Source organism: Pocillopora verrucosa, chromosome 3 (genome assembly GCF_036669915.1).
Source record: "Pocillopora verrucosa isolate sample1 chromosome 3, ASM3666991v2, whole genome shotgun sequence".
Taxonomy (NCBI): domain Eukaryota; kingdom Metazoa; phylum Cnidaria; class Anthozoa; order Scleractinia; family Pocilloporidae; genus Pocillopora; species Pocillopora verrucosa.
Genome location: NC_089314.1, coordinates 16,247,536 through 16,263,322, shown reverse-complemented (window position 1 = coordinate 16,263,322; position 15,787 = coordinate 16,247,536). Strand labels below are relative to the sequence as shown.

Genomic DNA, 15,787 nt, shown 5'->3' with positions numbered 1-15,787 from the left:
ACAAAACATATGTGATAATCTATAACTTACTTCTTTGTTTTTTACAGCTGGCCAAAAAGATCGCGATTCATACTAATTGATCAAATCTATAACGTTTGCTCTCAATCGATGAAGTTTTAAATGGCCTTTAAGGTGAAGTTTAACGTACATAGAGTTCGATTTGTGGAGTATGTACCTCAGGCAATTCACTGCATGGCATTTGAAGACACTGATAAGCCATGTAGACTTGCTTTATCAAGGTAAATATCAAGGTTGTTACTCCACGTGGTTTGTGAATATGTCACATAGTTTAATGCAGCCAATCGTGGCTTCTGTTGGCGGTGCGTAAAGTATTTTTACGATTTACTCTTGCTTTGTTATAGATAGTATAGAGGTGTAGTAAGGATTTTCATGCGTCAATTTACTAACTTTTGTTAAAATCCTGAAAATGTAGAGATAACAGGGAAAATCCCTGGGATAATCGAGGCCCATTTAACAGGGGCTTGTGCGTTTTGGTTGATTTTTTACCATATGTGTTGTTTAATAAACAGTATGAACCTTGTTGTTGTGGGTCTGTTCACTAACAGATCACAGATGATGTCAAAAGAGGAGCAGCTGAGTGTTCCACTTGTGTTCTTACTACAATTTGTGATTTATTGCTGAAAAGATACACAACAACTTGGAACTTATGTTTCATATAATAAGAAGAAAAATGTTGTTAATAATAAGGTTATCTATCTACCTGAATCCTCCAATGGAAGAACCAGTCAAAATACTTATAAAATTCAGCTTATTGGAAAATTATGGTGTCAGAAGATATTATGTACCCTTATCACAGAGGGAATTTCAGAGAAAACCTCTATGTCCCACCACCTTTCCCTTCACAGAGGGAATTTCAGAGAAAACCTCTATGTCCCACCACCTTAAAGTTTTCATTTCCTCAAATACGTTGTAAAACATAACCCTCCAAGAACATTTTGCATCCCCTTTCTGTATCTAAATGCTCCAAAAATTAGGTTCCTATTTCATATGACTGAGATGGGTCAGTCACAGTAAATATGATATGTACTGTTGAAGAAAAACTACAAAACTCGTATTGAACATCAACCCTTCATAACCAGGAGGGTTCAAGACACACTTTATACTCACAAGATCAAGCTGTCAAGTCAAAAAGATAAAGAAAAAAAACAGCTAGGGGATTATTATTCAATGATAGAAATAAAAAACTTTAAATTATACGGACTGTATGGCAGACAAAGAGGAGAATTACTGATAAGATCTTGGGATTTAAGGGTTGAGCTGAGTAAATGTCCATAGCAAATATCCATAGTCCATCATGGGCAAACCTCAAAAATTGTGCAGAGGTCACATCTTCATTCAACACCTACATTATCATCCAGTCAGAGGACTAGAAAAAAGGAAAGGTTTTACTCACTCCTCAACCCTCTCCTAATTTATCCATGTGCTATATCCATCTATTCACTTTGATGTGAATCCTGTGGTTATTTTTTAATTCTAAATAATGTGGATACCATTCAAAGTAGATGTTATTCAACATCTGTATTTGCTGTATTATGCCCAATACAGCAAAATTAAAAAAATAAACAAACTGTCACCTTCTTGTCCAAGTAATATTTGAACTTTAAGACCTTTGGGTGTTCAAACTTAATTTCAGAAACAGTGACAAGGAAGGATTAAAGTTTTGATTAGGTTCAGTTCTCTGAAACAAATTGATTAAGTTATCTGCAAGCAATGAGGAGTCTACTATAACAAATTCGGGGTAGAGTAAATTTCAAACAAAGTACTTGTTGTGTATGTGGTACTTTGGTTTGCATAAGGCAGCTAAATGTATGTACTTATCCATTTAATTACTTGAGTGGAAACTAAGAAAGTTGGAGACTTTATTTTTTCTCTTTGTTCTACCAGGGCAGATAGCACCATAGAAATATGGAATTTCAAAGACAATTGGTACCAAGAAACGGTGTGTTGAAATGTTTTGTCCATTTTATGAAGTTACCATATAAAGTAGCTATTGTGGAAAATAGCTGTGATAATAAGCACAGGTTTATGGTTTCAAGATGTTTTGTGGAGTAAAATTTAAACAATGATATGATCTTTGTGTGGGAAGATACATGTAGTCTTAGAAAAATTCTGATTGGATTTGCCACAGTCGTGGAACAGTAAAATAGTATGTGAGGAAGATTCAAACCAGTAGTTACCGGCTAGGGCTAATGTGAACTTGTTAATAGGAATGCCTATATATGGTTCTTTGGGTTCATACAGTGTTAGTATACAATATCTTTTCTTTAGTACCTAACTTTATAATTAATGAAAGAGCCTTTGGTGCTGTATATGTACTTTGGACTTCATAAAATTAGGCACTCTAGACCTACGAAACAATATTTGATCTACTTGCTGTCATTTCATTTATAATCTTCAGGTTATTCCAGGATGTAAAGATACCTCAGTTGAAACACTTGATTGGTGTAAAGGGAGACTGTTCACTGGAGGTCTGCATGCAGAAATCACTGAATGGGATCTCACCAGCCTGCTTCCAAAGGTATTGACTTATGTATGGTTTTTGGCATTTTGAAACACCAAAATTATAAGGAGAAGGCTTGTGCACGAGAAAAGGAGAGACTGATAAAAGGAAATTGAATGGTATCTATCTTGGTTGGTTCTTCATGTCACCCTCAAATTAGATGTAAGAATTATTAAGTGCAAGATTTTGTTTTTATCCTTTTTGTCTTGAACAGTTTGATGGAGAATATTTAATCTGTAGACATGATTTTCTCTAAACAGCTATTGTAGCTTGAATTTTGGAATGATTCAGAGAAAAAAAATCCTTGTTGATTAATACTAAAAGTTAAATATATGTAAGTTTGTGTTTGTGGTTAAGTTCTCTTGTGATTGAATTTATGAATGATATGTCTTCCAGATAACAGTTGATTCCTTTGGAGGAGCAGTGTGGTGTTTGTCTGTGAATCATGCAAAAACACATATGGCAGTAAGTTTAGTATTAATACTGCAGTCAAATTTGTAATGTCCAATAAAAAAACTATTGTCCACTCCATGTTATTTCTTATCCTGATTGCTCATAATTAAGTTAGAGAAACATGTGATCTTGAGAATTGAGTGAAAAATGTTCTCCCTTGAGATTGGATCTTTATTGTAATAAGAAAATGTTACGTTGGAGGATTTATTTTAATTTTATGTATGCAGTCTTGCTGATGGACTTTAGTTGACACAAAATTATTAATAAAAGAAATTTGTCATTGTCAACTGACAGGTTGGCTGTGAAGATGGTCGAGTGAGACTGTTTGAAATCACTGCTGATGGTTTGAATTACAGCAAATCCCTGGATCAACAAGATGGTAAAAGGCTTATTTAGGATAAAAACATAACCTGGAATGATTTGTAACTAGAATCTAGTTTGTAAGAAGACTATTCCTGGCCTTTGTTAGTAATCAACACTTCACTCTTGGTTTATTGTGATGTTGTTTACTACAGGTGCGACTCTTTCCAGGAGCTTGCTAGTTATTTTATTCATTTGCTATATAATTATTATCTTTCAAATTATTTGTGATATAGTATTCTATACCTGAATGGTTTGATCCATAACCCCTGCTATCAGTCAATTCAAAATATCAAAATAACATTGTATTATTGTGCAAGGAGTTTTCATTATACTTGTTAGTAAGAAAAGTTAGTCCTCTAACTTTTATGCATTCCATATCATACAGTGTAGCTATGAAAACTCACTGCATGTACAGCCATCTCCTGAAAATGAACAATTATTAGACTGATTTTCACATGTTAGTGAAAACTGTCAAGATTTGAGTCATGTGAATGTGAAGGCTAAAATAGATTAGGCAAACCAAGACCCCTAATAATTTTCATTATTATATACTCAACAAAATATCGCGTTTCTGATTGGTCAATGATGAATGCATAAATAGGTTAGAGTGCAATAGAGGTTATAGAGTGCAATACGGAGAAGTTGCCATGGAAACACCGGGGAAGCGCCAAATTTGAACACCAAATTATAAAAAAATGGCTGACAGCCGGTTTGCTTTGTCAAACCAAAACATCGTTGAGCAACTTAAAGAAAATGCGAAAAACAAAAACACGTTGAAAGCTACACAGACCTGGTTAAATGTCTGGCAAACATGGGCGACTCAACGAAAAGTAAACCCAAAAATGGAAGAATACGAGCACGAACAACTCGATAAAATGTCTGCATAATTTTGTCGAGAATATAATAAATAAAAAATCGTATGAACCTGCTCGTGCATTTCGTGATTTATGGTCACTCGTGATGTTTTGAAAGTTCTCAAATTGCACTCGCCTACGGCTCGTGCAATTTTGAGAACTTTCAAAACATCACTCGTACCCATAAATCACGAAATGCACTCGCGTTCATACGATTTCCTATACTTATTACACTAAAATCAAATTCAATGGTTGTTGAATTATAATGCTTGAAATCTATTAGTTGTGGGTATAATGGAAATGAAAAAAAAAAGCAGTGCATGCCAGAAATGTAATACTGTATGAGTCAGAGTTAGCCACATTCGTGTTTGATGTATTCGTTTCATGACAAAGGACATCTTTTTCTTCATGTTTTAGGCAGGGTGCTGTGTCTTAGTTGGCATCTGAGTGATAATACCCTTGTTACAGGAGCTTCTGATAGTACAGTAAGATTGTACAATGTAACATCAGGTATGCATCTGCTTATGTTACCAATTACCAAGTTATTTATTTGAGGTACTTCTTCAGAAGATTGTAGTGACAACATGGACAGATTTGATGGATGTCTCATCTCTCTCTCGGTCCCTAATTTTGTAGGTCACTGCACTTTGAGGATAACAGTAGATGAATTTCAATCCAGAAGCACTCTCATATGGGCCATACATATGACAAGGTATAGTTTGCACCATTGTACAAATCAGCAACCAACTAAGAGGAATGACACCTCAGAATCAGATTTTATCATGGATTTGCCATTGGGTTGGACAGGTTGTGAATAACAATCCTTAGGCATTACATTTGGTTCATTATAGTCCAAAGGCTGTTTAATGAGACTGTATCATTATAGATGTATTCAAGATCCATCATTAAAGAAAATTAAATTGTCAAGATTTGTATTATATAAAAAGGTCACATTTTGATTACAATTAATTCATTTGGGAATAATTTTGGAAATAGGACCTCTTACCATAGCTTGAATGACTGAGAGTGCATCTATTTTGGAAATGTTTGCCAAATGACATCATTAGTGAAAAGATATCTGTCAGCCCTTGATTTTGGCAGTCTTACTGGGTACCACTGGCTTCCATCAATAACCTACTGAGTGCCTAATTTAAGGAAGTGGAAATAGCATTACTGACCTCATTGTGTTTTAGGACTCACTTTTTTAAGTAAGTGGTTTTTAATGTGACATAACTGTGTCTGCTTTCCTTTCAGAAATTTTGTGATAATTACAGGAGACTCTCTGGGAAATACTCAATTTTGGGATGGCCAGAGAGGAACACTAATTCAGGTACATATTGTGCAAACCAGATTTTTACAGGACCAATAAAGTTATTCAGATATTAAGTGCTCACCCTGAATTAAGTGGTGATTTTCAAAGTCCATTTAGTGGTCAATTGTGGCACAAAATGGTGTTTTTATCATTACTTTGTAACACCCCTATGTTGGAAACTGTAGTAATTGATCAACCTGTATTAAACAATCACCTTGCTGTTCCCCTTGGGTGATGGCTAAATTCAGGTTCAACTGTAGGTTGTATTATTAAAGTGATAAAAATGTTTATATTAAGTGCTTCTCAACATTTTCTTTGCAGAGTTTCAAAGCTCATCTGGCTGATGTACTCACTGTTTGTGTAAATAAGGTTCGTAGATACAACAAAGCCAGTATACTATTATTGTTATTATTACCATTATCATTATTATTATTATTATGGTTATCATTATTTTTGGAAGTTTTTTTTGTTGATAGAAGATTCCTACCCATTTTGAATTTACCAAAAACAATTTCTTTTTATCCAGTTTTCCTGTGATGCATTTTTGTGTACTTTCTCTGTGCATATAACCAATAAAAGGTGTACATTTTTCAGGAGGAGAACATGGTTTTTAGTGGAGGTATTGACAGTAAGATTGTTCAGTTTCAACAAATTACAAACAAGGTACAGTGTCTATTTGTTATTGATGTGTCTTACAATAGTCAAGTCCAGTCAAATATATCTATTGATAAGTGTATTACTTAAAAATTGTATTTGTGATTTGTTCTTGAGATCAATTTGAAATCTGTATTCCAGCATGCAGAACAATTGAGGAATATGTCAAATTTTGTTAAAACAAGGTTGTTTCCTGGCATTTGGGGTGCCCTTCTCTAGATCAAAGTCTGAAATACACTGTAGATTATGTTCCCAATACATAAATTTCATAAATATGCAAGGCCATGTGACCCTCAATCAGCCAATATTAATGAAGCTAGAACACAGAAAACTGTAGATATGCAAAAAAATATTTGTAATAAATGAGGTTTGTTTTTCACTTAAAACTGACAGGATGGTGTTTTAAACTGGGTGAAAGCTGCTTCTCAGCGTATGTTTTCGCAGGACGTCCGTTGCCTTGTTACACTGGGTGGAATTCATGACCTGTTGGTGTCTGGAGGTGTGCATCTAACTATTAATAGTATGATATACAACATTTAGTTTGCCTTCAGAAATCAAATATTTTTAATGAACAATGAGATGAGATCTACTGTAGAATACAAATTGATATACAATGTGGTTAATAGTGGTTGATTTAGGTATCTTCTTTTATATTTAGGATTGGACCCAAGCTTTTTTCTTTATTCCACCAAAGAGTTTGGCAGATCAAGCTATGGCAAAGTTGCACCGTTCCCACATGTAAGTATGAGTGGGTGATCAAGCAATCCTCCTTTGAGACAATCTTTAAAATGACTCATTCAGGCCAATTAGATTTGTAGACATTGATGTTGCGGTTTCTTTTTTTACATTGTGGTTACTCTATAGAGGCCTGTGGTTTACTTGGCATCGGAAGCAAATATTCTGATGTATCAAACAGCAAGTACTCTACAGTTCTGGAGACTTCAAGAATTGGGTAAAATACCGTGATTATTATTGATAGTCTAATGATTGTGTGATCCCTTGATAAATTGTATTTTATTTTATTACTACAATCATTAACATTTTGAAAATGTCCATGTTTCTGTTTCTGTGTCATAACATTAGTCTCACATGCTTTGAAACACGTAAGTCTCCTTCAGGAGCAGTAACTTTTGGTGCATATAGTGTATGTTATCTCCCCATCCACTTATGTCAATGTTATTTGTATCTGTAGCACTTGGCTATTTAGAGAAGAGTAAGAAGCAAAGAGGTTGAAAACCACATTTTTGTTGTTTGTGTTTCAGATACAGTAGGTCAAGCAACCATTGCACTTCAAAAGACTCCTGCACAGTTGCTAGAAATAAGGAAGAAAGTAAGCAGTAAATAAATCAACAAATAAATAAATATGATTAATTTTTCATTTAAGTGGGACATCAGAGCAAGAGGGAGGATGTGAAACTTTTCATTAAAGCTTATTTGGAAAATTAATAATGATAAAAGGTTTGGTGTAGCATGCTGTATATGTTATTGACATGTCATGTTATTGGTACATATCAGGGTGATCATCATATTGTGTGCAGTGCTGTGTCCACGTGTGCCTCTTGGGCAGCATTTTCTGATGTTTACCATATCAGTTTGTTCAAGCTGAATTTGGTGAGTAAAATTTTTGTTTTAGTATTAGTTTGTTTTTTCATAGTTGGCTGTATGAACTGTGCATGGCACGTGGTGTTTGTCAGTGTATGTTCATCTGTTACTTAGTGCTCATGAGAAGTACAAGAGAAGTGGTGTGTGTTTGTTGGGGGGGGAGGGGGCAATTGGCTGTGTTGAGTACTATTAAAAACTTACGTTTAGCAGGGAACCCCCCTAACCACTCGTAACACATCAGTGAAAATCCGCAGAACTAAAGCCAGAACATGAATAACTTTCCATGAGTTATTTACTCTAAGATTCCCTGGATGAAAGACACAAGCTCAGTTTTGCTTTTTAATTTAGTTCTGGTTCACTTGAACCTCTAGAGCCACTCTGGTAAGTGTTCTGGCCACAAAAATTAACATGTTTGGCCTTACCATCATGTTCTCAGAACGGATGCTAGTGAGTTTTCATGGCATTTTTCCAAAGAAGATTTTGTTTCCTAAATATCCTCTTAATTAATGTTGTGCAAAACAAAGCTGTTACAGTTTTCGTGAGCAAAAATATATCTTTATCCAGCAATTATGTGAATAGACATTGTCTGAAACAGTCTGAATATCAAACGAAGGCGGAAGTGATTCGATAAGACTGTGACACAATGCAGGCGAAAGTGATTGGATATGACCGTTACACAATGCAGGCGAAAGTGATTGGATATGACTGTGACACAATGCAGGCGAAAGTGATTTGATATGAATGTGACACAATACAGGCGAAAGTGATTGGATATGACTGTAACACAACTTAGGCGGAAGTGTTTTGATATGACGGTGACATAATGGAGGTGAAAGTGGTTGGATATGACCGTGACACAATCTTCTCCTCATATATTCTTGCAAGGTTATTCGCCTGTCGTTCCCAACTTTACAGCTTTCTTTCTTTCTTTTCGAGTGAGTCGATAACACCGATCCTTGAACAACCAAACACACCTCAGTAGTGAGCCTTAGCGGGAAAGTGTTCGCTGTGATTGTATTTTGCAAAGGAAGTAAATCGGAATCTCTCTGATCGTCCTCACCTGACATTACGTCACATCATTAAGGGGTCTATACGCTCACTCTATCTCGTAACCCCCCTCTAAACAATTATTTAACTGTGAACTATACCTCAGAAAAAATAGAAGCTTCCCTTGATATCCACGATTTCAGGTCCTTAATTTTGAGATTGGAACTAAGTAACACAATGAGTGGCTTCTTTTCTTCCGGCTCCGAATCAAAACCTCCATCTCATGGCAAAACTGAAGTCAAATTGGAGGTTACTCCAGTTGATTTTGGTCCCCTCAATGCAATTGAAGGAGAGCACCACAAAAACTTTCTTGGAGGACACTACTGGGTGACAACGCCGAAAGGTGAGTGCTTAGTTCTTCACCGAACATATGGTGGCCCTGCTAGAAGATTCGGACAGTATTGGACGGTAGATGAACGCAGTGGAGGAATTTGGGACAGAGTTGATCTGGCTGTTCCCTATTTCTGGAATACAATGGACAATAATACGACCCTGATTGTTCCCAAAGGAGTGTTAATCTACGAAGGCTACTGTCAAGCTCAGGGTGGATTGGTGGGTGGAGGAGCCCAAGTTTTTATTCCGCACAGTGTCATAGAAGCGTTACAGTATTGGCAGACACAGAAGCGCGAGTCCGTCGTCAAGGGAATTAAAGGACTGATTGAGGCAGAGATGAAATGGCGGAGGGCTCAAATGGAGATCATTAAGCAGTGGCATCTAAAACTGTTGGAAACAGTTGCTTCCAACATTAACGAAAATGCGACAAGAGGCAGCCTCTTTAGTTCGCTTTCGGCCCCAATTCAGAGGTTCTTTCGGAGCACGAAGAATGGCAGTCAATCGACAAGCACAGATGAAATTCAGCAAGGAACATACAAGGTGCATGAGCAGCAATTAGATTTGTGCAACGGCCGCCGTCTTACGGCAACTTTATCTGTGAGGATAGAGTTCGTGAAATCAACCACACGCACCTATAAGGCTGGAAACACCACTGTCGTGGAAACGACTCGCTATTACAACAAAATTTACACCTGGAGTTAGAATGCAAAGTGAAAGAGACGCACGGTTTTTATGCGAACTGCTTCTTTACTCAAGTAGTATGTGAATCATTTACTTACATTTTGAGCATGGTTAAAAGAACTTGGACATCAGGGGATGATGTTTACTGAAATAGAGGATGTGGTACAATTTGAATTTGTTACAATTAGGTGACCACGTACTCTTATATGTGCCCTGTTTTGAGTAGACAGCCTCTTGATATTAAAAGGAGAGTGCTTGCATTCTGTATTTCCGATTTGTGCCAAAATCGTAAAAATACATTGCAGTGTGTTATCAAGAGAGGAAGGTTAACAGCAATACTGTAGTAGATCAAGAAATGTAGTAATTTAGGAATTAGATACTAAAAGTAGAAGAACATCAGTAAAGAGGTAAAGATTCGGCGTTGACTAATGTGCTCAGTTCTGTTTCTGACAAAGCGTTTTAACACCGCAACTAGTGAAATCGATTATCGTCCGTTTTCTTTGAAAGCTTAAATATGTCGGAAAATACCTTTGGTAACTTATCTCTCTACGTCAGTGATTCATAATGGTTTAGTTTTTAATGTAATAAGCCTTTAAAGTAATCAGAGAACATGTTATCAATGGTAAACATTCTTCTAATTCAGCACGAATCAATTCCGCACGTTAGTCCGCCGCTCTTAGCAGCTACTTAGAGTATATTTTCGTAGATGTGTTTAATTTATGCGATTTTCTGTAAAAGTCTATCACAAAAATAAAGAAAACAGAAAGTATACCTGTTAAAAGAGGCTTCCCCACTTACTCTGATTTTAACCAAACTGCACTTTACCGAAAAGTCTCTAACAGAGTGATAATACATATTCTACGTATGTCGCCCTTAGTTTGAAAGTGGCTTTACAACCTTTTGACTTTGTCCTGTCCTGGTGTCCACCTTCTCCTACCATATCAAGTAAAGTACGCCCTCTGCTACCACCTATTAAAACTACCCAATTTGCATTTGTAAATTGATGATTATGAGTCAAAGCAGCCTATTTTCCCATCATAAGTCTTTTTGGCAGTAAACGCTAAACCCGCTAAGTACTTCTAGAGTCAGTACATTATTAAATAACCAAGGGAAGTTTAAAAAGCTTTATTAATTTGTTCTACTTTTAGAGTAAAGAAGGAAAATCTCAAGTGACTGTGACAAAAGTAAGCTCAAGTTCGGTCAAGATTTGTTTGTTTGTTTGTTGTTATTTTTTTTTTGTCGAAATCCAAACTTTGATATGATGTAATAGTCCCATAACAAAATTAAGAAATAATAATAATAATGACAAAAGCAACGATATTACTAACTCTTTTCATTCATAAAACTTTCTTCGTGTCAATTGCAGGTTTTGCCGTTGCCTGTTCATTTGTTACCAGCTCGTGGATTAGTATTTTCTCCTGAAAGTTCAAAGTTGATATCTGCAACAAGTCAAGGTTCAGTTCAGGTGAATTTAAATGTGGACAAAGGAACTCGGGGAGGTTGTCATATTCTGAGCATGTTTTTTTGTCAGTTTTTCCTTTATAGCTTGGGTTTATTAAAGAGGCGTTACGTGCATTTGCATTTGCATGGTGCTCTTAGTTAGAGCTCCCAATATTGTTGCACTTTTAAATCCGTTAAGGTCATTGTTTCAAACACGGGTATCTCAACAAGATTCCAAAACTTGCCTCTGATCCTTTTAATATGTATATATATATATATATTTTTTCTTTTTCCTATTGAAATATATCAAGATACGGTAGCATAATCTCATTTTTTATTTAACTTTCTTGTTACTCCGCTCCCAGATTTTGGACCTGAGTGAAGAACCCTGCCTAAGTAACACATTAAGCATTGCTCAGCATGGCAGAGGTAATTGTACACTTAAGCTATCTGTTCTTGCTTTTTAATTAATGAACATTCCGGAACGTACATTGGGCATGAAAGAAATTCGTACAGATCCTTAGCCCGTATATTTTCAGGTGAACATTCTCTTTTGAGCTGCTTGTTATATATGTTACGTCATTTTAGTTATTGTCTGCCTCTCAAAATGTTCCTTTAATTAGATGAGAACTGATGTTGTGCTTCGAAATATGTTTTCTCGTTACGGATTTTTCTCCTGGGGTTTTCTCTTGTATAGTTCTTAATTCCTGTTTTGGTGGTAAATCTTAATTCGAATTTACGATTGATTATATTTAATTTTAACCTCCGTGTTCCAACATGAAGTCCATCAACAGAACCAAACTGCCTTTCTTACAACTCCAGTGAATCACAAATCTACTAAGGCGGCATTAGAAGTAAACTTTATGTAAACCGTGACTTTTTGATATGCAGGTTTAGCAGCCGTTAATCTTGTGGCTGTCAGCAATGACTTGCTCTGGTTAGCATGTGCTGATTATAACAATACTTTAACAGTGTTCAACTTGACGAAAATGAAGGTATGGAATCTTACATTGCGAATATTCATTTGAAACTTCTTATTTGTCTTTTATTTTCCTCAGCAGTATTAATACTTGAAGACAACATGGACGTAAAGTTAACTGGAATAACTTTTAATTTCTTAAAGATTTTCACACTCACAAGTCCTCCGTATAAAGATTTCGTCAAAACTGAACAAGGCGTTTGCTTTTCTTGATGCATCAAACAAATCTCTTCTTTTTTGTGCAGTGGGAAGAAGTAATTTCTCTCGCCTTACCATCGCATTCTCTCCTGTCAATTAGCTCGATTATTGCTGCCTGAAAATTTTGTTTTACATACAAGGTGTAGACATAAAGAATACTATGTATAACATTTGCTTCTATTAGGGTGTTATCATTTGTCTCGTGTTGGGGTCATTTCTGATATAAATCTTAATGTTGTATTTAAATTCTCGTGGGTATGATAAATAGTGACAAATTGAAGTGAATGCACCTTCTTGATTCACATCACGCATGGCTACAGGCTTGTTTGTCTTCTGTTATCAACTTCCACTTCATTCCGAATCAACTGAGTGTTTTCTATTAAGTCGTATGTACTTTACTATAACGAACACTTACAATAAAAATAATAGTATGGTTGGTATTTTACTTGTACAGATGGTGTTAACCTAATGTAAAAAAAAGTGAAACAGCGACAATTTTTGAAATAAGATAAGCAGGAGTATTCGTGGTTGGCACTTTGGTCTTTTGTTAAGTGGGCATCTTTACGGAATATGCAGTGTTTTGTTGATGAGAGATAACTGTAAGCATCATAGGTGGCAACTCTTTTAAGACATTTTTTCATTTTATTTTTAACAGTTAAAATGTACTTTACCCCACTTGGAATCTCGTGTGACTTCATTAGCGTTCCAACCCCAAACAAACTATCTTTCTGTGGTCTGCTGCAATAACCAGGTGAGTATTTGTTGGCCCTTGTACGTGTTTTTCCTTCATTTGCCCGTTTTAGACAAAAGATTGACGTACTAAGTGACTAACAAATCGTCCTACACATAGACAGACTATCGGAGAGACCTAGCAACTGACCAGCAGATAGACAGACCGACAAAAAGACTATCAAAAAGACCTGCTCTCCTAGACACATTTGTTGGAACACCATATGCCTCCCTTGTTCCATTAATGTTGGTCTGTAAAGTGGCATAGGAACATTGGCGATTGACAACATTGGAAGGGAGAGAGGAGTGAAAGAACCTCACCGACGTTGTCTGGGAGAAGTGTACCAACTGACCAGCCGCTAGACAGACAACTTTTTATTAAATTATTGCATCAGTCATGAAGTCATCACCCAACATTAATTGCAGAGCGAGCAGAATTTGTGTACTATTTTTATGTTTTAAACATCATCTGTTCTCCTGAAATGTTCTGAAGCTTATAGAATTTTTATTTTTCTCGAAGGTGTATATTTTCAAACCATCCAGTGGAAAGTTAACCAAATGGTCGAGACAAGCGCTAGAACATGGGCTGCCTAGACAATGGACTAGTCGACGATCTCAAGTGATAAACATTCAATTTAATCCTTCATGTCATGAAGTTGTGCTGTTACAAGATCACAATATGTTTACTCTTCTCGACCTTAGAGAGGTATTTCCTCACTTCATTCTTATTTTGTATTTGCTGACCATGGAAAATTTTTCTGTTGCCATGTGTTTCAAGTTCCTTTTAATGTTTCATTTGTAGCCGTTACCGGATACAGGAGTCTGTTTATACGAGACCAAGTTAGTGCAACAGAAAAGAAAGCAGTCAACATTTAGAGATGACGATGAACAAGATACGAAACAGGCCGCCTTCAAAGTCTGTAGGAAATATTCGGTAAGTCGTCAATTGTACATTACTCTAAGGTCTTTTCACATTTATAGGAAATTATTTCTTCTCAAAAACGTGTTCGGGCTTTCTAGGACAGTGGATGTGGTCATTTTGGACTTGTTGTACATATCACTGTCCAAAACATTGCACTTATATTTCAAGTAAAAAACGGTATCTTGACCTATATGTGTAGGAAATTGCTCGATTGCATTAATGTATCGTGATGGTCAGGCACCAGTTTTTTAAATTTTTACATATTTGCAATTTAAACACTTTTTAAACACAAAACATCACTAGTGGTCATAAACCACCAAATTGAGCAGCATTCTATGTGACTTTTTGTCACTAGATTCTCCTTCTAACGCCACACAGTACATCCTCTGTGCACATTTCTCTAAACACTAATTACCAACGCTCTGGAAAATCGGATCTTGAGTTTCCTTTGATCGCTTTATACAATAATTGTTACAGTAAAAAAGAAAAAAATTCGGAAGGAACTTATCAAGGGATTTCATTATAGCACGCATTTAAATGATTTTTACATTTATGGCTCACCAATCAGGGACGAGATATATTTTTGAGTACTTTATTCATGCATTAGAACTGTTTCCGTGTTTTTCAGCCTCTGCTCTTCGCAGGTTTCACAAAGGACAGTTCTTTAGTAGTTGTGGAAAGACCACGGCAAGCCATGGTGGAGATGTTACCTCCCCCACTGTATCGCAAGAAATATGGAACGTAATCAATGCTAAATTGTCGTCACATTGCTGTGGACTCAGTGCTCTTCCAAGTGCAATACCAGGTCAAGTATTAGCAGCACATGGAGTCTCCAAGACAACGAGAAACCACAGTGCTTGAAACAACACCAAGAAAATCAAAACAGAAGAGAATTATATGAGACCCACATAACACTTGACTACATAAGATTATCGTGACTCTTAGAGACTATTAAATTAAGACTTGCAGGAAATAAATGAAAATGAACGTGAGAATAAAAGAGCAATGAACAGTCCATAGTCGACCACATAATTTCAGTAATCCACGAAATACAACTGCTCTCTACCAATAAAAATCGTAATTTGTCATTAACATCTTTGAATCTGTACAAGATACCGTGATGGCGTACAGCACTAACGCTTTGTCTTCCCGTGATGTTCTCTGTACTTTGACTGAAAAGTTTGTCGACCCTTTTATTTGAAACACTCAGTTAAAATGAAAAGAAAAATAAAGTGTAAAGAAAGTTTAACGAACAGAGCATTAAAATGTAAAAAAAAGACACAACTTACACAACATAATCACAAGGTACATCGTTACAAGGTACATCGTCTTCAGTATATTTTTAGGCAGAATAAACGACGACTACACGTGCACGAGAATATTTTACAAACAAATGCGGTGTAAATTATTGCGCATTCAACTAGCTCGGGCGGCAGTTCTTTACCAAAACACAAATTAATGTAAATTGGTAACGTGAGAAGTAGTTGTTTTAATGTGGGTACGTATCATTGATTTGTCTTCAGGTACGAAAACCGATATTTGAAGTATGACAACGCACGTCCGACAACAGACAAGAATGAATTTTGCAATGAAAATGTGAATTACAAATCATCATTCAGTATTGATTGCGGCATATAAAGTTAAGAATTGAATTGCCTTCTCGATTTGCAAACAAAAGCTATTACGAACTGCACTCACA

At 36.0% G+C, this 15,787-nt stretch overlaps 1 protein-coding gene across 1 annotated transcript; it reads left to right on the top strand.

Annotated features, from left to right (window-relative positions):
* Positions 1-40: 40 nt before the first annotated feature.
* LOC131783967 (U3 small nucleolar RNA-associated protein 4 homolog) lies at positions 41-15,516 on the top strand. The gene is made up of 23 exons (XM_059100747.2): positions 41-239; positions 1,906-1,960; positions 2,420-2,539; positions 2,918-2,986; positions 3,269-3,353; positions 4,609-4,701; positions 4,828-4,903; positions 5,446-5,521; positions 5,825-5,872; positions 6,098-6,166; positions 6,551-6,656; positions 6,816-6,895; positions 7,022-7,109; positions 7,420-7,487; positions 7,673-7,768; positions 10,969-11,004; positions 11,187-11,285; positions 11,626-11,689; positions 12,152-12,255; positions 13,093-13,188; positions 13,687-13,872; positions 13,969-14,100; positions 14,717-15,516. The coding sequence occupies exons 1-23, from the start codon at positions 121-123 to the stop codon at positions 14,831-14,833; spliced, it is 2,082 nt and encodes a 693-aa protein (XP_058956730.2). The 5' UTR covers positions 41-120; the 3' UTR covers positions 14,834-15,516.
* Positions 15,517-15,787: the final 271 nt, after the last annotated feature.

Coding starts and splice junctions, on each gene's coding strand:
- LOC131783967 (XM_059100747.2), top strand. CDS start 121: ATGGCCTTTAAGGTGAAGTTTAACGTACATAGAGTTCGATTTGTGGAG. Junction 6,167..6,550: donor TTCAACAAATTACAAACAAG/GTACAGTGTCTA, acceptor TAAAACTGACAG/GATGGTGTTTTAAACTGGGT. Junction 11,005..11,186: donor CTCAAGTGACTGTGACAAAA/GTAAGCTCAAGT, acceptor TGTCAATTGCAG/GTTTTGCCGTTGCCTGTTCA.